This window comes from Schistocerca americana, chromosome 9 (assembly GCF_021461395.2).
Source record: "Schistocerca americana isolate TAMUIC-IGC-003095 chromosome 9, iqSchAmer2.1, whole genome shotgun sequence".
NCBI lineage: Eukaryota > Metazoa > Arthropoda > Insecta > Orthoptera > Acrididae > Schistocerca > Schistocerca americana.
This window is the reverse complement of record NC_060127.1, coordinates 166,364,469-166,390,573: the sequence shown is the minus strand read 5'-3', so window position 1 is coordinate 166,390,573 and position 26,105 is coordinate 166,364,469. Positions and strand designations below refer to the sequence as shown.

The 26,105-nt window shown below is 41.3% G+C and overlaps 1 protein-coding gene across 1 annotated transcript in view; it reads right to left on the bottom strand.

The window, feature by feature from the left end:
* LOC124551265 (pecanex-like protein 1) overlaps nucleotides 1-26,105 on the bottom strand; it is a 292,683-nt gene that overhangs the window by 180,337 nt on the left and 86,241 nt on the right. Inside the window, exons 9-10 of the mRNA XM_047126263.1 lie at nucleotides 24,562-24,783; nucleotides 336-401 (exon numbers count right to left, since the gene is read on the bottom strand). Of these exons, the coding sequence (XP_046982219.1) occupies nucleotides 336-401; nucleotides 24,562-24,783 (288 nt within the window). The remainder of the gene's footprint in view (nucleotides 1-335; nucleotides 402-24,561; nucleotides 24,784-26,105) is intronic.

Genomic DNA, 26,105 nt, shown 5'->3' with positions numbered 1-26,105 from the left:
AGCTGCTTTTAGAGACATACACAACAAAAATACAAAATCATCTACAGAGGCTACTTAAATGTTACATGTAATTAAAATGAATGACTGCATAGAACCTTGAGTAATCTCGTACACAGTCTACAATGATGCAGAAGCAAATGTAGCTGATAATGCTTAAAGCTAATTCTCATCACGCTGTAGTACGGACACATACTTTTGCGGAATTCATTATCCGTCTGACAGCAGACTGCTTAAATGAAACAAAATTACTGTTGTATAAGGACAAAAGGCATACTAATTGAAAATCTAAAGTCATGCACCTGCACTTCAGTCAGCTGTAAAAATGTTGTACTTACTTCTAATATCCATTATGGACCCGGAGTCACTGTCATCCGAACATGTGTAATTCCACAGATTGGCATCTAGGTTGGCACGACATGCACAAGATAGACAGAAGAAATACAACCAAAACAAACATTAGGCCCAATATTTACAAAACAAAGGCATGCCAAAAATTTAAGGAGTGAAATCACCAGAATAGATACAAAAGAATCAATACTGCACTATTATTACAAGAATTTTTCATAACCGAAAACAGGAGTGTTCGAGATCAGTGTGAAAGAAATCCCAGTGTCACTTAAAGAATACAATGTAACTACACAGAAAAATAAGCACTGCTATGGAAAGAAACTACAGAAGTGAAATTAAATCTAAAGCTTTGAGAAACAGTAATTGCATTTCAACTTTACAGAGAAAGAAGTTCTCATTTTTATTTACAACAGACCCAAGATTCATTGATACTACACTACCAGGTTTTGTTAATAAGCAAATCTGCTAACTGAAAGACTGGATATTTATTCTGTTTCTGCAGTTTACCCTTCTTGAGTGACAAAAATATTTCACTTGGAGTGGTAAACATACAATACTGTTTGTGAAAATTGCACCATTACAAAGAAAAACCAGAGTCCACACAGGCTTCTAATGATATATGGTACAACAGATCAAATATAATGATGCAGCGTGCATGTATTAAATAGTCACAAGTTAAAATGTGTTGACATGAAGTAGTATTAATACATGTAGCAGACCTGAGAGAGAATTTATTTCAGTGCGATACATAGCATGTTACACATAACAACTGCAAATGAACTTTTTTCTCAACTGTGAGTTAGTCGCAAGCAATGTTAACTATATATAAATTCTTATGAGGGCTGCATTACTCAGGCATGCTAGGTTCTCTCCAATTCATTGTACATAATGAGAAGAATTACTTGTGATTTTACTTTTGTTATGGGTTGGGGTATGGAGTTCTGTAGGTGTAAAGTGTTCCATTAGCTAGAAAACATTTTTCTGTGAATAAGATATTTTACAAGGTAAAATACTTTTCTTCGATAAAACTACTGACACAATTACCACTACACACAGAATGCATTCACACAGTTGGAATCACTGAGAAATGATCGTGGGTTTGAGCCTGCTTATGGTCCAGTTCGATACATGGAAGAATTTTCTCTATAAAAGTTGATACATCAAATATAATTTTTTTCCATTTGCAGACCAGTGGCCATTACTCCGTGGAGAGTAATACGTTGCATGATAGTCTCCAATCTGTCTGAAGTCCTCTGAGAAATCCCTTTTCAAGTTCCAGCACCATAAGAAACAGCAGCTGCAGTGGCATAGAGCATACATCATTCTTTGGCAACCTTCTTGTTAATATTTTCAGCACTACATGATATCGAGCACCATGTCCAACAAACACAAACTGCTATCAAAGAAAATCTATTTCTTGTAATTCTTTCTCCCCCCCCCCCCCCCCCCCTCAATTCAATATAGGAATTTGAACAGATCTATCCAACAGACTTTAATGCACTGCAATTTAATAATCTTTGCCAGCATTTAACAAATTTCAGTCAGACTTGACGAGGCTACCCGACTAGTAAACTAAATGTCAGTAGCCATGTAACTAACTACCAGAATTATCTCAAGTAAATAAAAACATTACCTTTTTACTATTAACATAGTTATTTTAATGGAAACAAAAGTACAGAGGAACAACACAATACAGAATGCTAGCAATTGGCATTTTTAGAAATAATAAGACCCTCAAAGAACGTGGCATAGAATCGAACAGATTTTTAGACATCCCCAGGAAGTGGCTTTCCAGACATATTATATCCAAGTCTAAAGCTGAGTTGTGTTGTCCACTGAATATGAGAAGCAAATCCCTGATGAGCAGAAGTAGTACTTAAGAAATCTCCAATTTTAATATCTTGTTGATTTAACTGGAGATGGATTTCGTGGAATGTTTTGTGGATCTAGCTTTTTAAAAATAAAAAAAAAAAAAATAAAAATGAAAAAATAAAAAAAAATGCTGGTGTACATACTGCCATCCAGCACATCGTCCTGGATTCACTTTTTCTCCCTTGTCTCCTGTTACTCCATTTTTCTAAATCAGTCAGGTCTGCTCTTTCTGCTCACACTCTCACTGCTGATTTTTAATTTAAATACAATTAGTTTGTAAGCCACTTGTTACTCTGGTCCACTGTCTTTCCTCCTCCTTTCGCTTGCAAGCCATGCTCCCAAGCCATATTCTCACTATGAAACATTTTTCCAGTCCTATAAAACCAAATAAACCTAAAACAAAAAGATCAGACCCGTATTCGGGCTACATTGTTCCATCTTAAGAACAATAAGCCAACCCATTCAGCACCAGAGAGCAAATGGCAAGTAAGACCATCGCAGTGGCAATGTGCTAAAAAACTGTGTTGTGAAGGAATACAGATGTGGAAATGTAATGCAGGTATCACTTCGGACTCTCAGAAGTTTCGTCCTATAGCCATCACAGTGGACAGTGCTCACGATCACAATGGCTGTTGCCATCCTGGACTGTCTTGTCCAGCATTTGTCCTGTATTATGCTAGATAATGAACTATGACTGCACATTTTAGCTTTTAAAGTGTGAACTCAAACTCCGATAACATTTCAGAGGCAATTCAGCAATATTTTCCACGTACAAGGTATGGGAATCTTTTAATTTTTGGCCTTAATACATTAGATTTTCAATTTTTTTTATCTTCACGGTAAACAGGTTTGCATTTTCAGATGTTCTGAATATTTAGTTTAACTGAGAGGTTGTACGTGTATTCGAGTGCTCAGCAAATTTTTACTTTCAAAAAAGATGGATCAAAGAATTTACATTACATTTTACTCGAAAATTGGAATAGAGTGCAGTACCACATCTGAAGCGTTGACTGTGGTTTTTGGTGAATCTACTATGAGTAAGACAGGAGTTTATGAAGGGTATAAACATTTCAAAGGGGATCGAGAAGACGCTGAAGATGACAACTGCCCTGGACACCACAGCACATCAATTACTGGCAATAATGTGGAAGAAGTAAAGAAAATGGTTCTGGGAAATCGCCGCAATACCACCAGAAAAGTTGGTGACGATGTCGATGTATCTTAGGTTCGTGTCAAGCAATTCTTGGGCATGAAACATGCAGCAGCAAAGGTTGTTCCAAAATTATTGAATTTCAACCAAAAACGATGTCACTCGGACATCGCTCAGGAATTTCTGAATGAAGTCGTCAACGATCCAAAACTTCCAAAGAAGTTTATAACAGGCGACAAAATGTGGGTGTAGAGGTACAATGTCGAAATCAAAGCCCAATCTATGAAAACTGCGTGAGACCGAAAAAAAATTGACAAGTTCGATCACTTATGAAGGCTCTCCTCACCGTTACAATGGGCTAGTGCATCAAGATTTCCTGCCTTAGAGTCAATAAGGAATACTACCTGAAGTTATGTACAATTTTCTTTAGGCAATCCAAAGAAAATGACCAAAACTGTAGCTGAGCCACTCGTGGTAATTGCTTCCGATAATGTTCCCGTTCACACCCCAATCCCCCTTCATGATTTTTTGGCAAAAAAGTAAAGCATTTCATTGCGTCAGTTACGGTATTTGCCAAATATGGCCCCTGTGACTTCTTTCTATTCTCAAGGCTGAAAATTACCATGAAAGGACTTCATTTTGCCACCACTGATGAAATAAAAACAGAATTGTCGAAGGAACTGAACACCATAATGAAAAATGAGTTCCAGAAGTGCTTCCAAGACTGAAAAAAGTGCTGGCACAAGTGTGTGATATCTGATGGGGATTACTTCGAAGGGGACAAAGTTAACGTTGATGAATAAATGAAGATTCTTTAAGAAAAACAAAAATTCATGTTACTTTCTGATCACTCATCAATTTTTGGTGGAAGACATCATGGGTTGTGGCAGTTCTTCACAGGGTGACTGTATTTCAACCGATTTCTCAGTCCACTTATTTTCCTATTATACCAAAAACATCTGCACAGTAACGTAAATGACAACAGTAGTGTAGTGTGTCTCATTTGTAAACAAACTTATCCTATTCACTGACAGTACTTACTGTTGACAACACTTTGCTTTTCACCTTCAAGCTTGCATTCAGTATTTGTGGCAGTTTGTTTCATGTTAACTGTTATATGCAACAGTACAGATACATTTATTGATGAACAGCTGCCAATGCGTCCCTAACATACAGGTTCACTGAATGCAAAGAAACTACGGCACAACAACACTATGTCGAGCTGTTCCTACAGTGGTGGCAACTGCATCACTATAGTTTTGCATTGAGGGTTATTACATTACTCTGTGCTTAGTGTTGTACACTTTGAAGATTGCAAACTGGATGAACCATAATTAATAGTGAAAACTGACACTGGCAAATGTAAATTATAACAGAATCATAAACTCGTAAAAAAACACTGATCCACAAAAAATTCACTTGAAGATAACTGTGAATATGTGTTTACAAGCTACAATTCACTTCAGTATTAAGTACTGTCTTAGCACAAGTGTATTTGAAACGTAAGTTCTTCGGCCATGACCCCACTTATAGTCGACCTGCAGAAAGAACGTCCTCGACAGCCGACAGCACTGGCGCCGATGCTACTATGACGCTGTCTGTCATTATACTGTGTCGGTTGCCCACTGGTAGACCACCTGCTATCTTGAGTCATAGGAGGTGTCAATGTGGGACTATCATTGTGGCAATGTTCACAAATTCGAAAGCTCAGACTGGCACTAATGTGTCACCTCCACACAAAGCACTCCTGGCGTATGAACTGTGAGAGACGTTCTTCCAGTGGCCTGACTATAGTTGGGATCAAAATAAACTCATGACACGCCTTAAAAAAACAGATATAACATTGTTTCACAAAGTTACATGTTACACTCGTACCCATTACAAGAAGTGTTTACATCTACATCTGAGACATACTTCGCAAGCCACTGCACGGTGGATGGCAGAGGGTCCCCTGTAGTCATTTCCTTTCCTGTTCCACTTGCAAACAGAGCAAGGGAAAAACGACTGTCTTTATGCCTCTGTAGGAGTCCTATTTTTGAATCTTATCTTTGTGGTCCTCGTGCAAAATGTATGTTGCGGCAGCAGAATCGTTCCGCAATCAGCTTCAAATGCGGGTTCTCTAAATTTTCTCAATAGTGTTCATTGAAAAGAATGTCGCCTTCCCTCCAGGGATTCTCATTTGAGTTCTCAACCTCTGTAACACTTGCAAGTTGTTATTCAAACCTACCAGCAACAAATCTAGGAGCCCACCTCTGAAGGGCTTCAATGTTTTCCTTTAGTACGAGTTGGAACACATCCCAAACACTCGATCAGTACTCGAGAAGAGGTCCACTTGTGTCCTACGTGCTGTCTACTTTACAGATGAACCAAAATGTTCCCAATAAACCAAAGCCTACCATTTGCCTTCCCTACCAAAATCCACATATGCGTGTCCACTTCGTACTACTTTGCAACTTTGCCCCCAAATACTGAAGTAATGTGACTGTGTCAAGCACAACACTCTATCTGAACATTATGGGTTTGTTTTCTTACTATTCACATTAACTTACACTTTTCTGTGTTTTGAACTAGCCGTCATTCACCACACCAACTAGAAATTTGGTGTAAGTTATTTTGTACCCTCCTCCAGTGACTCAACTTCAACATCTTCCCGTACACCACAGTACCGTCAACAAATAACTGCTGTCCACCAGATCATTTTTGTACATAGGAAATAATAGTGGCTCCATCACATTTCCCTGTGGCACTCCTGATGATACCCTTTTCTCTGACAAACACTCGTCATTGAGGACAACATACTAGGTTCTATTACTTAAGATGTGTTCAAGCCACTCGCATATCTGACAACCTATTCCACATGCTCGTACCTTCATTAACAGCCTGCAGTGGGGCACCATATAAATGCAGTATATAATGTAACAAATGTAAGGTAAGGGCAAGCTAAGTTTCACATGAGTGAAGATTTCTAAAACAGTGCTGATTTGTCAACGTAAGCTCTTGGGTCTGTAGGATCCCCCCCCCCTCCCCTCCCCCACTTCCAACTTCGAATATGATTCCGTTGGAACTACTGACGGCCTTGGGAGAGCTAGTCTTGACAAAACTCTACCATCTGGTGAGCAAGATGTATGAGAGAGGTGAAATACCCTCAGACTTTAAGAAGAATATAATATATCAATCCCAAAGAAAGCAGGTGTCGACAGATGTGAAAATTACCAAACAATCAGTTTAATAAGCCACTGCTGCAAAATACCAACACAAATTCTTTACAGACGAATGTACAAACTGGTGGAAGCCGACCTCGGGGAAGATCAGTTTGGATTCTGCAGAAATGTTGGAACACGTGAGGCAATACTGACCCTATGACTTATCTTAGAAAATAGATTAAGGAAAGGCAAACTTATGTTTCTAGCATTTGTAGACTTAGAGAAAGCTTTTGACAATGTTGACTGAAATACTCTCTTTCAAATTCTGAAGGTGGCAGGGGTAAAATACAGGGAGCAAAAGGCTATTTACAATTTGTACAGAAACCAGATGGCAGTTATAAGAGTCGAGGGACATGAAAGGGAAGCAGCAGTTGGGAAGGGAGTGAGACAGGGTTGTAACCTGTCCCCGATATTATTCAATCTGTATATTGAGCAAGCAGTAAAGGAAACAAAAGAAAAATTCGGAGTAGGTATTAAAATCCATGGAGAAGAAATTAAAATGTTGAGGTTCGCCGATGACATTGTAATTCTGTCAGAGACAGCAAAGGACCTGGAAGACTAGTTGAATGGAATGGACAGTGTCTTGAAAGGAGGATATAAGATGAACATCAACAAAAGCAAAACGAGGATAATGGAATGTAGTCGAATTAAGTCGGGTGATGCTGAGGGAATTAGATTAGGAAATGAGACACTTAAAGCAGTAAAGGAGTTTTGCTATTTGGGGAGGAAAATAACTGACGATGGTCGAAGTAGAGTGGATATAAAATGTAGACTGGCGATGACAAGGAAAGCGTTTCTGAAGAAGAGAAATTTGTTAACATCGAGTTTTGATTTAAATGTCAGGAAGTTGTTTCTGAAAGTATTTGCATGGAGTGTAGCCATGTATGGAAGTGAAACATGGACGATAAATAGTTTGGACAAGAAGAGAATAGAAGCTTTTGAAATGTGGTGCTACAGAAGAATGATGAAGATTAGATGGGTAGATCACATAACTAATGAGGAGGTATTGAATAGAATTGGGGAGAAGAGGAGTCTGTGGCACAACTTGACAAGAAGAAGGGATCGGTTAGTAGGACATGTTCTGAGGCATCAAAGGATCACAAATTTAGCATTGGAAGGCAGCATGGTGGGTAAAAATCGTAGAGGGAGGTATTTTGACAGAAATAGAGATAAATGGAGTAATGAACCAAATAAATCATAATTACATTATTACTCTACAATGAATCCGCAGAGACCATGGGCCTCTAATATCAAAATACACTAAACGTATCCCTGAAGAACCTCTGAAATTATATCAGCTGAACTTGGGTTGACCATGTACAGCATCACATCTATACTCTGCTTATGCACCTGTCCCGCGTGCACTCACCTGGCACACCCTATTCTAGTCATGTTGTCAGAGGCAGACTTGTGGAAGCAACCACATCACTTACTGAAAGAGTTGAAAATACTGCACGGCACTTTAAATGTGCTGCATTTGCGTATATGCATGTGTAAATTGTACAACTGACATTTGTGTAAATCTTACCTAACAATATTGTGAATTTTAAAAGCATAAAAGAAACTATTACATCACTGTATTCGTCAGGCCTTCTGACTACGAAATTACTGTGCTTGTAAGGGTTCAGTTTAGATCAAACTGTCAACAGAACTAGTTTTAGTGTTGCGTTTACAAAAGTCTTTTTCTTGTATTACCCTCACAGGCATGTTTAAATTATGATGATCATGAAATAGCCTATTGTGCTGGTGGCACAACAGCCCGATCAATAGAGACCGAAAAAGGTCGACTATCGGGAATAGCTGGCACAGTCGGTAATGTTTGTACAGTGGTAGTAAGGAGTGCATGAACAATATACTAGAAATCCTGACTGGTGAGGGATGAATGTGGAGAGAGAGGTGTGTTTGAACGTAGCTTTTGTATGTTTTTCTTGAACAACTCTAAAACTATGGCCTCCAGTGAACGTGTGGCCCAGTACAAAATTTAACTGCAGAAAATTTCCTACAAAAGAGGTCCTGCTCATTTTTCTGTAGGACTAGTAATTTGAGCATTGAGAGAGAGAGAGAGAGAGAGAGAGAGAGAGAGAGAGAGAGAGAGAGAGAGAGAATATGAAAATCTCGTGCGAGGGTTTTGGAGGCCAGATACAACATTGCAGGTTGCATAAAACAACACTTGTAGGGGCTGCTGAATCGCACACTATTTCCACAACCCCAGTAACAAACTAGCAATTTTACTGTATGCTGATGAATAAAAGTGATAAAAATGATATATTTAAATTGATTTACTTTTTTAATCATTGTAACACTGATTTATGGGCAAATCATAACAAAAGGCAACCTCTCTACGTATCCAACATTAACTTGGTGTAATGCGACTACTGCTTCACTGCAAGCGAAAGCAATGAAAGGTTTTGACAGAAAAAGCGCTATAAGCATTAACACTGCTCCACTGCACACAAAAGTAACATAAGATTTTGGCAGAGGAAGTACTATTTGCATTAAAGAAAAAGTTACTTAAAATGCAGAGCAGCCAACAGGAGTAGGGCCCACATACGGCTCCTTGCCTACTTGTCAGGAAAGCTGAGCTACCATTTACTTTACTTTGTTTATGCACTATCTACTGCTCACTCACACAATGCTTCCACTAAACAGCGAGTGGCAACTTTCACCATTCCACTGTTCGTAAGTGAAACTGTCATCCACCTGGATGTTATTTTGAAGATAACAGTGCTTCATAGTTAAGTAATATTGAAGGTTGGTTACCCCTGTCTTCCTCTGAGCTGAATACAAACTCACTTGGACAATTACTGGGAACTTACAGTTTAAAGAGTAATCTTGAACACAGTCCACCATGATTTTTTCAAGAAAACAAAGGAATGACAGAAGTTAAAGTAACATTAAGAGCTAGATGAAATCCTAGGGTCAATCATCAGGCCTCTGGATGTGTTACTGGCACTGACCTATCTAACAACCAAGAATTATACCTACAATCAACACAACAATTTAGGTACAGCTGAATTGTCTGCATCCTCATGGCTGCCCAGTAACTATAACTCTGATGTCCTGAAACTTTCTGGCACATTAAAACTGTATGCCACACCGAGACTCGAACTCGGGACCTTTGCCTTTCGCGGGCAAGTGCTCTACCAACTGAGCTACCCAAGGTCCTGAGTTCGAGTCTCGGTCCGGTACACAGTTTTAATCTGCCAGAAAGTTTCATATCAGTGCACACTCCGCTGCAGAGCGAAAATCTCATTCTGATGCCCTGTTTATTTATTTATTTATTTACATACGACCTTGTGGTGTTCAATTTTCACAAACAGCAGTGTTTGATGTTAACATTACATATTAAATATAATGAAACGTATCATTACCAGTCACAAAGCAGAATTTACTTTTGATTTTAAGTACACGAAGAAAGCCATGTTTTACCAGAACATGTGGTATATACCAAAACAGTTGAAATGCCACATGTCTTTCACAGTATTCAGACACTTGTTAGAAGTTAATTTTAGAACAACTGAAGTAAAAGTTAATTTATGTATGACATAAAACTAAATGGCCCAAAATTTACATTTGGATGCCTGAAGAATTTTAATAGAACCACATTTTAAACAACAGGTTTATTCAATAATAGCAATACATGACAACTATGAATGGCAATTGAAGCTTCTGTTACTCAAAGTGTAAAACACACACACACACACACACACACACACACACACACACACATTCCACTTAAAGAATGTTCACTTTTACATGTAAATTCATGTGTAATTAAATAAAAAATCAATTTGTAAGAGAACCAAAGCATCTGTTCTGGTACTACGTCATAACTTTTTGCAGTTAGTGCTGGACTTAATGAAGCTTTAAGGAGTAATTAAGTTTAAGTTACTAAACCCCCTACCAATATAGACTTTTTCCATTTACTAAACACCTATAACAGGTGTACAATGACTGCCTGAATAGTTGTCACATGAAGTATTTACAGATGACACTATGAATACATCCTAAAACAACAATTTAAATGTTAACTGTTTTTCCCAGTGCAATTCTATGCTTAGATGCTGTACAGATGCGGATATCTGTGAATATATCCACAGTAGTAAATACTTTATGGTTAGAAAGTGTCAATATTTACACGTGATTGATAGTAATAATAATTATTATAATTTTAAGTTAGTACTCTGACCCATTCGGGACTGAGTGCCACCATTTTAGCTCAAATGCAGAGCCAGCACTGCCTTCTTCTGGTTTTCCTGCACAATTAAAAGTACATGCTACTTCCGTCATACCAACAGCAGCCTTTAAGTCTGAGTCAGTCCTGTTTTATTTGCACTGCGTAATTACCAAAAGCTGTCAAAAGCAACATGAAGGCTAAACTCAGCAACATCTTCCTTCGGAGCCTTCATTCCATATTCTAACCAGCGTTTGATTCTCATATGCAACATAAATCATGGTACAATATCAGTGCACCTCCCAAAATATTTACATGTTTACACTGCAACACTTATTACATTGAGAAGTGTAGCTCTTTAACACGATTTAATACTATGGTGAATTGATGAACATCTGATAAGCAAACTACACTACAAACTTTTGCCATTAGGCAAAAAAGTAACAGCAGCCTGTGACAACTTCATTTGACTTCCCAATGTTGGTGAAATGATCTACAGAAAAGTTACAAAAGCAGTTCGAGTCGTCATAATACAAAACTTAAATATGGAACGATCAGGAGTATGACAGCCTATGTTGTATTAAAATGTGGTCATATTGGTCTCGATGTTCTTAGTCAATGGAATACAAATTACAAAGTCTAACTCCAACAGATGAAATTCAAACCAGGCACAAGCCTAGTGTCATAACTCCAACTTACTGTGTGGTACAGAACTCTAATATTTCTGGATGTGGGCAAATGCTTGTGAATGCGGACGCCGATACAATCTCTCTTATCAGTGCAGACCTCTACCTACAGTCTTTTCACAAATAATAAGTAAAAGGAATAGGGCTCTTACCCCCTCAGGGGATACTGCCTTAACGTAGCACTGTCTGTGTGGGCGAGGTGGTTTGCGTGCCCTGTATCCGGGGGGCTATGCCGGCGGTAGAGTAGCTACTAGCAGGGTCACCCGTACTGAACAGGCCAAAGGAGAGGAACCAGACAAAGTGTGTCCCACAAAGTCCTATTGATAACCTGTCTCCTGTCCTATCCTACCCTATGACCATCCTTTTTCCTTATCATTTTCAATTTCCCACAACATAGCGCAGGGAGGGCTCTAGAGGTGTGATGAAGCCAGTCTCCCTAAGGGAGTAAATCCAATACAAATCCAGGCCCTCCATGTTGGGTGTTGATCATGGGGATAACAACTCTGTATCAGAAAAAACATATAGTTACGAAACTCAAAGATAAGAATAGCTGGACTGATGATACTGATGAACGACCCAAGGAAGGAAAAGGACACCATAAATGGAAAAATGATATATATGTTGTTACTTGGAATGTAAGAACTTTGAACAAACCAGGACCTCTACATGGACTCAGACAAGAGATGGAGAAGTACCAAATAGGAGTAGCACCAATTCAAGAGGTCAGATGGAAAGGAGATGGCATCATAAGAAGCGGTAATTACACAATTATATATAATGGAAGAGGCAGTGGTATAGTAGGTGGTACTGACTTTCTTGTAAACAATAGGTATAAAGCATCAGTCATAAATTTTAACCCTATAAATGAAAGAATGTGTACTTTGAGAATGAAGGCCCATTTTTTCAACACCTCTCTAGTATGTGTGTATGCACCCACAGAAGATGATGAGACTGAAGTGGAAGATGAGTTTTATGGTCAACTGGAACAGGAATTAGAAGGCATACCAAGGAATAATGTAAAGGTAGTGATGGGTGACTTCAATGCAAAAATGGGAAAAGAAGACGCCTTTAGAGAAACAGTAGGAAATGACAGCCTGCATGAGGTGTCGAATAAAAATGGACAAAGACTTATAGACTTTGCCATGGGCAATGCAATGGTAGTGAAGAGTACATGGCTCCATAGAAAGAACATACGGAAAGCCACATGGGGCTCACCAGATGGCACTACTTTTAATCAAATTGACCATGTCGTAATCAACAGGGGACACGCGTCTGACATCCTTGAAGTTGTTAACTGCAGGGGGGGGGGGGGGGGGGCCTTACTGCGATTTGGATCTTTATATGGTAAGAGTGAAATACAGACAACGCATAGCCATCTATAGATCCAGAGGGAAGAGAAAAGCTCCACGAAGATACAATGTTTCCAGATTGAAAGAGATGGGAGTATCCGAAAAATATGAAACAGAACTGCAGAAATAGTGTGAGCCTAAACAAAGCCAAGCTCTGGAAGGAAGTGGAGTATGATTAAAGAGGCTCTGCAAGAAACTGCAGAAGTAGTTTTAGGTTTAGAAGAAAGGGTGAAAAGGGCAGGATGGTACGATGAAGATTGTAAAAAGGCAGTGGAAGTGAGAAATGTGGCAAAAAAGAAAATGATAAACAGGACAACAAGACCTAATACAGAAGAATTCATTAAGAAAAGGAAAGAGGCACATAGAATTTGCAGAACAAAGAAATGAAAATTAGAGAGGAGATGGATCACAGTGCCAGAAGAAGAGTATAATGGTCAAGAATTAAGAAAATTCTACAAGAGGGTTCAGGAACTGAAGAAAGGCTCCCAACCACGTACAATATTCTGCAGAGAAAAAGAAGGAAATTTTATAGGAGGAGAACAGGTTCCAGACCGATAGCCCAAAAAAGAAACAGAGGGTGATGAAATGTGGCAGAATGTTAGTCAGGATGAAAGACCTGTACCTATACCGACAATAGAGGAAGTTAGGAAAGCAATTAAAAGCCTAAGGAATAATAAGACTCCAGGTAACGACAACATTTCAGCAGAGATGATCAAGGGTGGAGATGAACATCTAACAAGATTGGTACATCAGCTCATAGTGGAAATGTGGGAGAAGGAATAGATGCCAGACCAGTGGAACACGGCCATTATGTACCTGATTCATAAGAAGAAAAACAAAGTAAACTGTGAAAATTATTGCAGTATTGCTTCAGTCAGCATGGTGTACAAAGTATTAGCCAAAGCCATTCCTATGACACTGGCACCAATTACAGAAGAAATACTCTGAGACTACCAGTGCAGTTTTCGACGAGGCAGATCAACAACATACCAGATCTTCATTATAAGGCAAATAATGGAAAAGTGTTATGAATATAGTGTGGATCTACACCAGATTTTTGTAACCTTTAAACAGGCCTATGATAGTGTTAAAAGGAAAAAGCTATATGCACATTAATGGAGATGAAATTCCCAAGTAAACTTATCAGACTGGTACAAATGACCCTCACCAGCACAAAATGCCAGGTAAAAGTAGAAGGAAAACTTTCTAAAGAATTTGAGGTCAACCAAGGGTTAAGACAGGGTGATGTATTATCCATGCTACTCTTCAACATAGTGTCGGAGAGAGTGATGCAAAGGGTGGAGATTGATAACCGAGGTGGCACCCTGTTTAACCGTATGCACCAAAATCTAGCTTATGCCGATGATGTGTGTATGCTGTCTAGAAGTTTGAAAAACATGGAAGAAGGATTTGGCAGACTGGAAAAGGACGCAGAACAGTTAGGACAGAGTAAACAATACAAAAACACAGTATCTCTTTGCTTCCAGGAAAAATGCTGTTGTTAAAGAGAAAATATATTAATATAATAGAGGGAAACATTCCACGGGGGAAAAATATATTTAAAAACAAAGATGATGTGACTTACCATACGAAAGCGCTGACAGGTCGATAGAAACACAGACAGACACATACATACACACAAAATTCAAGCTTTTGCAACAAACTGTTGCCTCATCAGGAAAGAGGGAAGGAGAGGGAAAGACGAAAGGAAGTGGGTTTTAAGGGAGAGGGTAAGGAGTCATTCCAATCCCGGGAGCGGAAAGACTTACCTTAGGGGGAAAAAAGGACGGGTATACACTCTCACACACACACACACACATATCCATCCACACATATACAGACACAAGCAGACATATTTAAAGACAAAGAGTTTGGGCAGAGATGTCAGTCGAGGCGGAAGTCCAGAGGCAAAGATGATGTCGAAAGGCAAAGATGATGTTGAATGACAGGTGAGGTGCGAGTGGCGGCAACTTGAAATTAGCGGAGATAGAGGCCTGGTGGGTAACGGGAAGAGAGGATATATTGAAGAGCAAGTTCCCATCTCCGGAGTTCGGATAGGTTGGTGTTGGTGGGAAGTATCCAGATCACCCGGACGGTGTAACACTGTGCCAAGATGTGCTGGCCGTGCACCAAGGCATGTTTAGCCACAGGGTGATCCTCATTACCAACAAACACTGTCTGCCTGTGTCCATTCATGTGAATGGACAGTTTGTTGCTGGTCATTCCCACATAGAATGCATCAGAGTGTAGGCAGGTCAGTTGGTAAATCACGTGGGTGCTTTCACATGTGGCTCTGCCTTTGATCGTGTACACCTTCCGGGTTACAGGACTGGAGTAGGTGGTGGTAGGAGGGTGCATGGGACAGGTTTTACACCGGGGGCGGTTACAAGGATAGGAGCCAGAGGGTAGGGAAGGTGGTTTGGGGATTTCATAGGGATGAACTAACAGGTTACGAAGGTCAGGTGGACGGCGGAAAGACACTCTTGCTGGAGAGGGGAGGATTTCATGAAGGATGGATCTCATTTCAGGGCAGGATTTGAGGAAGTCGTATCCCTGCTGGAGAGCCACATTCAGAGTCTGGTCCAGTCCCGGAAAGTATCCTGTCACAAGTGGGGCACTTTTGTGGTTCTTCTGTGGGGGATTCTGGGTTTGAGGGGATGAGGAAGTGGCTCTGGTTATTTGCTTCTGTACCAGGTCTGAAGGGTAGTTGCGGGATGCGAAAGCTGTTGTCAGGTTGTTGGTGTAATGGTTTAGGGATTCCGGACTGGAGCAGATTCGTTTGCCACGAAGACCTAGGCTGTAGGGAAGGGACCGTTTGATGTGGAATGGGTGGCAGCTGTCATAATGGAGGTACTGTTGCTTGTTGGTGGCTTTGATGTGGACGGACGTGTGAAGCTGGCCATTGGACAGGTGGAGGTCAACGTCAAGGAAAGTGGCATGGGATTTGGAGTAGGACCAGGTGAATCTGATGGAACCAAAGGAGTTGAGGTTGGAGAGGAAATTCTGGAGTTCTTCTTCACTGTGAGTCCAGATCATGAAGATGTCATCAATAAATCTGTACCAAACTTTGGGTTGGCAGGCCTGGGTCACCAAGAAGGCTTCCTCTAAGAGACCCATGAATAGGTTCGCGTATGAGGGGGCCATCCTGGTACCCATGGCTGTTCCCTTTAATTGTTGGTATGTCTGGCCTTCAAAAGTGCAGAAGTTGTGGGTCAGGATGAAGCTGGCTAAGGTGATGAGGAAAGAGGTTTTAGGTAGGGTGGCAGGTGATCGGCGTGAAAGGAAATGCTCCATTGCAGCAAGGCCCTGGACGTGCGGGTTTTAGGTAGGGTGGCAGGTGATCGGCGTGAAAGGAAATGCTCCATCGCAGCAAGGCCCTGGACGTGCGGAATATTTGTGTATAAGGAAGTGGCATCAATGGTTACAAGGATGGTTTCCGGGGGTAACACATTGGGTAAGGATTCCAGGCGTTCGAGAAAGTGGTTGGTGTCTTTGATGAAGGATGGGAGACTGTATGTAATGGGTTGAAGGTGTTGATCTACGTAGGCAGAGATACGTTCTGTGGGGGCTTGGTAACTGCTCCAGTCCGGAATCCCTGAACCATTACACCAACAACCTGACAACAGCTTTCGCATCCCGCAACTACCCTTCAGACCTGGTACAGAAGCAAATACCCAGAGCCACTTCCTCATCCCCTCAAACCCAGAATCCCCCACAGAAGAACCACAAAAGTGCCCCACTTGTGACAGGATACTTTCCGGGACTGGACCAGACTCTGCATGTGGCTCTCCAGCAGGGATACAACTTACTCAAATCCTGCCCTGAAATGAGATCCATCCTTCATGAAATCCTCCCCACTCCACCAAGAGTGTCTTTCCGCCGTCCACCTGACCTTCGTAACCTGTTAGTTCATCCCTATGAAATCCCCAAACCACCTTCCCTACCCTCTGGCTCCTATCCTTGTAACCGCCCCCGGTGTAAAACCTGTCCCATGCACCCTCCTACCACCACCTACTCCAGTCCTGTAACCCGGAAGGTGTACACGATCAAAGGCAGAGCCACATGTGAAAGCACCCACGTGATTTACCAACTGACCTGCCTACACTCTGATGCATTCTATGTGGGAATGACCAGCAACAAACTGTCCATTCGCATGAATGGACACAGGCAGACAGTGTTTGTTGGTAATGAGGATCACCCTGTGGCTAAACATGCCTTGGTGCACGGCCAGCACATATTGGCACAGTGTTACACCGTCCGGGTTATCTGGATACTTCCCACCAACACCAACCTATCCGAACTCCGGAGATGGGAACTTGCTCTTCAATATATCCTCTCTTCCCATTACCCACCAGGCCTCAATCTCCGCTAATTTCAAGTTGCCGCCACTCACACCTCACCTGTCATTCAACATCATCTTTGCCTTTCAACATCATCTTTGCCTCTGCACTTCCGCCTCGACTGACATCTCTGCCCAAACTCTTTGTCCTTAAATATGTCTGCTTGTGTCTGTATATGTGTGGTTGGATATGTGTGTGTGTGTGAGAGTGTATACCCGTCCTTTTTTCTCCCTAAGGTAAGTCTTTCCGCTCCCGGGATTGGAATGACTCCTTACCCTCTCCCTCAAAACCCACTTCCTTTCGTCTTTTCCTCTCCTTCCCTCTTTCCTGATGAGGCAACAGTTTGTTGCAAAAGCTTGAATTTTGTGTGTATGTATGTGTCTGTCTGTGTTTCTATCGACCTGCCAGCGCTTTCGTATGGTAAGTCACATCATCTTTGTTTTTAGAAAATATATTAAGTTGAACAGAGGCAATTATGAGCGATGTGAGAAGTTCCAATACCTGGGAGTGCTGGTTACGGAGGAGAGCAGAATAAGAGAAGAAATAAAATCTAGGATTGTTGCAGGAAATAGAGCTTATTGGGCCCTGATCAAGATCCTTCAGTCACGTAGCCTGAGCAGAAAATCGAAGGTGCCTGCCTATTGAACAGTCATAAGACTGGTGGTAATGTATGGCTCAGAAACATGGAAAATGACTGTAGCAGAAGATGAGCTCTTGAGAGATGGGAGAGGAAAGTATTAAGAGAGATTTTTGGAGCTGTGTATGAGGCAGAGCAATGGAGGATAAGGATAAACAAGGAACTGGAAGAACTGTATAGACATCCTGAAATTAAGTGTAACAGATTGAGATGGCTGGGCCATGTAGAGCGAATGTCAGAGGATAAAGCTGTCAAAAAGGTGGCAAAACGTGCAAAGGGAGACCCCTGAAACGATGGCTGGAGGATGTGGAAAATTATCTGGGAAACATTGGAGTAGGCGCTACAGTCTGGAACCGCGAGAACACTACGGTCGCAGGTTCGAATCTTGCCTTGGGCATGGATGTGTGTCATGTCCTTAGGTTAGTTAGGTTTACAGCAGTTCTAAGTTACAGGAGATTGATGACCTCTAAGTCCCATATTGCTCAGAGCCAGCCAAACATTGGAGTCAGGAGATGGAGGAAACGAGCAGAAAATCGTCAGAATTGGGCTGTGATCATCAGAGAGGCTAAGGCCATACATGGGCTGTAGCACCAAGGAGTCAGGGAGTAAGTAAGTAAGTGAGTAAGTAATAGGGCTCTTAAGATCTTTCTCCCCAGTATTCTAAAATACTCTTTTGGCCACAGATGTTTAAAAGAGGTACAGGTAAATCCAGCAATATTTTAAATTGTACACAATTCACAGCACAGAACAAACAAGCTTATCCATTTGCAAATTTTGCCCACACACTTTCTCAGGTATTCCACTTTTTTTTTTTTAATTCATGCAAAATTGTATCAAGTATTTGTTATAAACAGGATGTAACATGACACTACACACAATTCATTTAGGACTGATCTCACATGGGCTACTCACAGCAAACTTTTGTGGAGTGGCGTGCACAAGATCAGCCAATTATAAAGTGGTGAAGTCTGTTACATAACACAAGGCACAGTTAGGCTTTGGAGAACATACCGAATAACTCAAGAACGATTCAGTTCCCCGACATTCTCTTATTCTGCACCAATGTCAATATGATTTATGTGATCATATACACTCCTGGAAATTGAAATAAGAACACCGTGAATTCATTGTCCCAGGAAGGGGAAACTTTATTGACACATTCCTGGGGTCAGATACATCACATGATCACACTGACAGAACCACAGGCACATAGACACAGGCAACAGAGCATGCACAATGTCGGCACTAGTACAGTGTATATCCACCTTTCGCAGCAATCCAGGCTGCTATTCTCCCATGCAGACGATCATAGAGATGCTGGATGTAGTCCTGTGGAACAGCTTGCCATGCCATTTCCACCTGGCGCCTCAGTTGGACCAGCGTTCGTGCTGGACATGCAGACCGCATGAGACGACGCTTCATCCAGTCCCAAACATGCTCAATGGGGGACAGATCCGGAGATCTTGCTGGCCAGGGTAGTTGACTTACACCTTCTAGAGCACGTTGGGTGGCACGGGATACATGCGGACGTGCATTGTCCTGTTGGAACAGCAAGTTCCCTTGCCGGTCTAGGAATGGTATAGAACGATGGGTTCGATGACGGTTTGGATGTACCGTGCACTATTCAGTGTCCCCTCGACGATCACCAGTGGTGTACGGCCAGTGTAGGAGATCGCTCCCCACACCATGATGCCGGGTGTTGGCACTGTGTGCCTCGGTCGTATGCAGTCCTGATTGTGGCGCTCACCTGCACGGCGCCAAACACGCATACGACCATCATTGGCACCAAGGCAGAAGCGACTCTCATCGCTGAAGACGACACGTCTCCATTCGTCCCTCCATTCACGCCTGTCGCGACACCACTGGAGGCGGGCTGCACGATGTTGGGGCGTGAGTGGAAGACGGCCTAACGGTGTGCGGGACCGTAGCCCAGCTTCATGGAGACGGTTGCGAATGGTCCTCGCCGATACCCCAGGAGCAACAGTGTCCCTAATTTGCTGGGAAGTGGCGGTGTGGTCCCTTACGGCACTGCATAGGATCCTACAGTCTTGGCGTGCATCCGTGCGTCGCTGCGGTCCGGTCCCAGGTCGACGGGCACGTGCACCTTCCGCCGACCACTGGCGACAACATCGATGTACTGTGGAGACCTCACGCCCCACGTGTTGAGCAATTCGGCGGTACGTCCACCCGGCCTCCCGCATGCCCACTATACGCCCTCACTCAAAGTCCGTCAACTGCACATACGGTTCACGTCCACGCTGTCGCGGCATGCTACCAGTGTTAAAGACTGCGATGGAGCTCCGTATGCCACGGCAAACTGGCTGACACTGACGGCGGTGGTGCACAAATGCTGCGCAGCTAGCGCCATTCGACGGCCAACACCGCGGTTCCTGGTGTGTCCGCTGTGCCGTGCGTGTGATCATTGCTTGTACAGCCCTCTCGCAGTGTCCGGAGCAAGTATGGTGGGTCTGACACACCGGTGTCAATGTGTTCTTTTTTCCATTTCCAGGAGTGTATGTTTTGTGGATGTTAATGAAATTATTCCTCATTAACACTATGACAGTACAGCTATTATACGAAACTCCTTTTCTGTTGCACAAAATTATTCTTCAAAACAAATGTTTAAATTTTTCAATTAAAATTTTACATTTAATATTTTTCAGTAGAATACCGTCACATCCATATATAAGTGAATGCTATAAAAGAAATTTTACCAAACGTTAAATTCGTTTCTTTGTTTACAGTGTTTTTTTATCTGAACCTAAGGATGGTTAACAAAAAAAAAACTGTGCAGCAAACACGTTACAGCAATTGAAACTGAATTAGGCTATCAAATAATCTCTTAACCAAATCATCTCAAATTTGAAATGAACTTCCCTGCTGATAATTTAGCATATTACGCATTTTTTACTTAACCCGAGTTACAGCAGCTTTGTTACACAAACTGAGTTTTGCACAACTCATTTTGTTTGTAGTACACAATTTAAACAAACTGATTTACATTTTAAGTTCAAAAATTACAAAAAATTCTCATAAATATCGTACCTGAGAATCTTCTGACTTCTATTTTACACAGAAATCAATATCAGCTGTTTTTAGCAATATTTGAGTGGACTATCAACATCCTTCCCTCCTTTCCTTGAGAAAAATTATTGAATGATTATTTGAACATTTCCAATTTTGTTCTTAATAATTTACATAAGGCCTATAAATTTAAAATTAACGTATAATGTGGGAAGAGTCTACAAGCAAAATGGGTCGTTATTGTGTCAGCCAGTCAGGTGCAAGCATTTTTTGGGGAGTAATGCTTCATACACCAAAATACAAATGGGCTCTAGACAGTGTGCAAAGTCTGCAACCTTGAATGAACAATCGTGTTTCTCAGAGCAGTGGTGTGTGGATCTTGACAACACAAAAGTAGCGATATTGATGTGAATGGTGTATAAAAAACTTAAGAGAGCTGTCAGTTGTTTGGAAACAGGAAAAAAAATGTTATCTTGCACATCAATTTCACAGTACTATAAAAAATTTTATTTTCAATGTCATATCAAAGCAATGTCGAACTGCAAGCATCGAAAAAACACACACGTCCCAAATAAAAACATTAAATAAAATTTGCCACCTCCGAATCTTTAAAATTTTAAAATAAATGAATCCTATGCCCTCTACAGCTCACACAAAATTTAACTCTACAAATGTTTTCTCCTTTCTTAGGTAACTAGCATTGTTTGTTTATAAATATATCATAATCACTGTTACCTCCTTTAGAACCTATCCCTCAGGACTGTTAACTTAAATGGCCCCAAATCTGTGAAAAACTCAAAATACATATTCATTGCTACTTCATCACGAGCTGCTCGTAGCACAAGAAGCGACGCAGAAAGCGTTTCTGAGCAAGCGAATCGATACTCGTCAATGCTGCCACAGTGACGGAAATTACCAGCAGTTGGCAGAAATAAATGTATGGTGCACATAAAATGTGAGCCAAATAAAGAAAGTGCAAACAGTTTGTTTGTTTGTTGGACACTGAGAACTGTGCTCCGGCACAAATGTGGCTCAGGCAATACATGACTTAACAAGCTACTATTGTACTTTCACTACTTGTGCTAGTTGTCCTCTACAAGCAATCACAATTGGAAACAGTAGTATTCATAGAAATGAAACAAGGTATAAAAGTGACCTCCACTACCCATGGCACATTATTGAAACACACAATTCTGTCATTGTTCTACCTATTAAGTTAAATGTTCTGACAGTAAGTTCTGATTCAGTCTTGTGTGTGGAGCAGTGGGAGAGGGGGGGGGGGGGGGGGGGGGGGGGGGGGAATCAGAGTGATTTTAGCATATTTATGTCACCAGGCTTAGTACAAATCTGGCATTGCTGTGGAAAGGTTATCAAACTGTTGTTTGCATTGTAACTGTAAATCAAAATGACCGCTGTCACTGAAAAACCTCTGATTATGAATTATCTGCAGCAACCTGTTTTCTGAGTGCGAAAAACATGAAAGCTGAACTCGTACATAGTGAACTTTGTGCAGTATACAGAGTGAATGGTGTCTTTTGAGCAAAGAAGGCCTGACAAATATCCATAATGGGCAAAGAAGTGGAAGATCATCCCTGTGACAAACGAACTTATAGTAAAGGTTAATGACAGAAGTGAAATTTGTCAGTTCACGATTACAGAATTATCAGCCAGTTTCTCAAAGATATTAAGGACATTGTTGCATGGACTTGTGACTAACAAGCACAAATTTTGTGCTCCCAATGCTTATGACTGACATTCACAAAAGGAAGAGTTCGGCGACCACATTAATGTTTCCAATCCAGTACAATGCAGGAGGAGACAATTTCTCAATCACATTGTAATGACAGATGAAATGCAGGATGGAGACAAAAAGCCAATCACTGGACTGGCATCACAAGAGCTCACTAAGTAAGCCTTTAAAGTGTCGTCAGTTTTTCTTTTTTTTTTTCCCCTGCACATAAAAATTTTATTTTCAATGTCATATCAAAGCAATGTCGAACTGCAAGCATCGAAAAAACACACACGTCCCAAATAAACCTCTACTTTTGGGACAGAAAGGGAGTACTCCTTGAACTTAACAGAACTTACTTTCTGGATAGCCCTCCTATGAATGATCCTGTAGATAATGTCAGTATCTTTGTGAGGCTTTTGCTAATGGTGCCACAGTATGTATAAAATTCCTGCCAGCAAAAAAATTATAGGAAAACCTGCTGAGGGATGCAGGGAGTAGCAGTCATGCATAAATAGGCCGCAACAGCCATTACTGTATGATTACATGACTGCACAACAATCACTGGAAGCAGTCACATCCATTAAATGTCTGGTAGTAGGTGTCCACAGATATCTCAGTTGCATGTCCATACAAAAACAATTGTAGGAAAAATAAATTCATTGGTAGAATCCCAGCAAAATGTAATTCTTTGACAAACGAAGTAGCTTACAAAACCCTTACTGGGCCAATGGTATGAACAGTGTTCATACCATTACCAGGTACAGTTAATAGAGAGAATAGAAGAATATCATAAGAATAGAGATGTTCACCCACACTCTAAAAAGAGAGGTGTTGGCCATTATGGACAGTTTCAGCATTAAAATTCTGAGAAAAATTATTTCAAGGAGATTCCGACAACGTATTACTTCCCCCCACATACATCTCACAAAAACACCACAATGGTAAAATGAGAGAAATTTGAGCTAATTTCAACTTTTACCACGGACACTTATCCCATGCACCATTTGTGAATGGAACGTGAAAGGGAGAAAATTTTGGCTGTACTCAAAGTACAGTACTTCAAGTACTGTAAAGTGTCTTTCAGAGTGTGTGTTCCTAAGTTACTTACCTACTTGTACACGATGTCCTTTTGGCAACTTTGGGCACATTTAAAATCAAAATTTAGTTAACAGGAACAATAAGATTAGGGAAAACTTTTATCATCATTATTATAATCTTTCTGTGGGCAGTACAAACAATTTTAGAAACAGAAAGAAACGATTACCGATTGATAACTTCTGCAACTCCACAGACAAATTACCGAATAATGAATATCACTGTTTTGTTTTGTGTGTGGAACCAATGGAACAATACAGAAGGTCAAGAACAGACATATGTGTCTGTAAAACTTAACTTAGAATTCACTTAAATACAACGCACAGTTGTAAATGACGAGTGTAGAGCCATAAGAAGTGTGTTAATTTGTGAACCACCAGTTGTGATGAATACCTTGAGATACTAAGATCACAGAACCAGCAAAAGTTGACTTGCTGTACTTCTGTGTTCTAATACCACATAAAACTTTTTCAAAATGGTTCAAATGGCTCTGAGCACTATGGGACTTAACATCTGAGGTCATCAGTCCCCTAGAAGTCAGAACTACTTAAACCTAACTAACCTAAGGACATCACACACATCATCGCCCGAGGCAGGATTTGATCCTACGACCGTAGCGGTCGCGTGGTTCCAGACTGAAGTGCCCAGAACCACTCGGCCACAGCGTCTAGCTAAGACTTTTTCACCTGTCAATTTGTGAACTTACAATTGCGATGAGTGCCTCGATATACTAAAATCCAAGATCTAGGAAGAATTAACTTGCTGTACTTCTGTATTGTAATACTACGCACAACTTTTCCACATGTCTTGAAACTGTACTACCCATTTAATTCTGAAAAATGCCATCATCCTATAAGTCTTTGTAAGTTCTATGATTTAATAAACACTTGAAGCCAATATTCCTAGCCAGATACTAGGATAGCACAGCAGTGAACCTTCTGTCTGACCCACCATTACCGACGGAGGCTGCAGATGCCGGCAGTGGCGACGTTTGCCCGGCGGTGTCACTGTCGGTGTGATCGAACAACCAATCGAGCCCCACGAGGCTGGAAGAGGCATCGCGAGTGGTGGTCGTGGGCGCATCGGACGGAGCCTTAGAAACGCCACAGGGTGGAGGAGCCACTGTACAACTAATGCACTCCTGGCGGTTGCACCGGCAGCACACAGTTTCACCTGTGGGGGAAATCCACCCCTACACTAGTGTGGAACTGAGATCAGAATCCACAGGCAAAAACTAAGTTTTTCATAATAATGAGGCACCCCAATGATAAAACTACATTTCTAATCTATTCCAGAAAACTACAAAAATATTTTGACACAATTAGAATCGTCACACATCAATCCAGCAGCTGTCTAAATGGCAACTTGACACACCTGTGGTGTGGAACACCTACACCGGCTTTCGTATCAGCCCGGAACGGGACTGCACTCTCCGAACGGCACGCGGCAGCTGTAGAACTACTGGGTAATCCGATGCATTTGACAGCTGCCGTGCCATTTGCACTGTGCCGTGCGAAGTATAATGCAGACATTTCGACGTGGCAGCCGTCGGTGAATGTAAACGGACAAGTACCCGGAAAGCTGTGGGGAGGAGAGAGGTTTGGAGAATGTGTCCGTCTCATTATCACAAAGCTGGCAGGCTTCATTTCTACTTCTGCAAAAGTGAAACCGACGTACAGTCACAATGATTGTCAATCCTTTCTGGTGTCGTGGGACTCGTTTTCAAACCCTTGATGGACCAGATTAGTCTCATAGCTAATTTCAAAGCAGGAAAAGAAAACAATTTGCAATGCACAACACATTGCAAACTGAAGCACACTTCGCTTTTGATAACAGCTACCATCCAATTGCTTGCTGAAGCTGACAGTGTCTTCAACACGGTAGCTCAGGCGCGACCCCTGCCAGTATCTTAAGCAACCAAAATTCAACCCCCTCCCACCCCCCACCCCCCCCCCAAAACTGCCACATTAAAGTGTCTGCATTATGCTGGCGACTTTGACTTTGTAAACACTGTCAACTTAACTTCTTTCAGGCATGGCACAGCAGTCTTTAAGACAACCACAGTTTGTAGTTCAGTTGATTCATTACTTTCTGTATTGTAATTTCTTGCCATACGTGTACACTTAGCTTAGTATCTTGACACTGAGCAGTTAATTTCTTTAATGGAAGAACAGCCTGATTTATGGGGCAAAACTCGGGAAAATTACAAGCGTTAAATTCTAAAGGAAAATTGGTTGATTGTTGTATCCACGGAAAAATTAATACAATGTGATCAAGCATGAAAAATGTAAATTTAGGGTAAAGTGTTTATTTGATATGATACTCTCTGGCTGTCATCAGTACACTACTGCCCTCTGTTGAGAAAAGTGATAATAGTACTTCTGTCCACTAATACAGGGCTGCTATCTGAAGGTTTTCCCCGGAAGAATGGTCACTATTCAGGGATATGACAATAAAGCTCATTTGAAGCAAAAAAACTTCATATGGGCTACTCT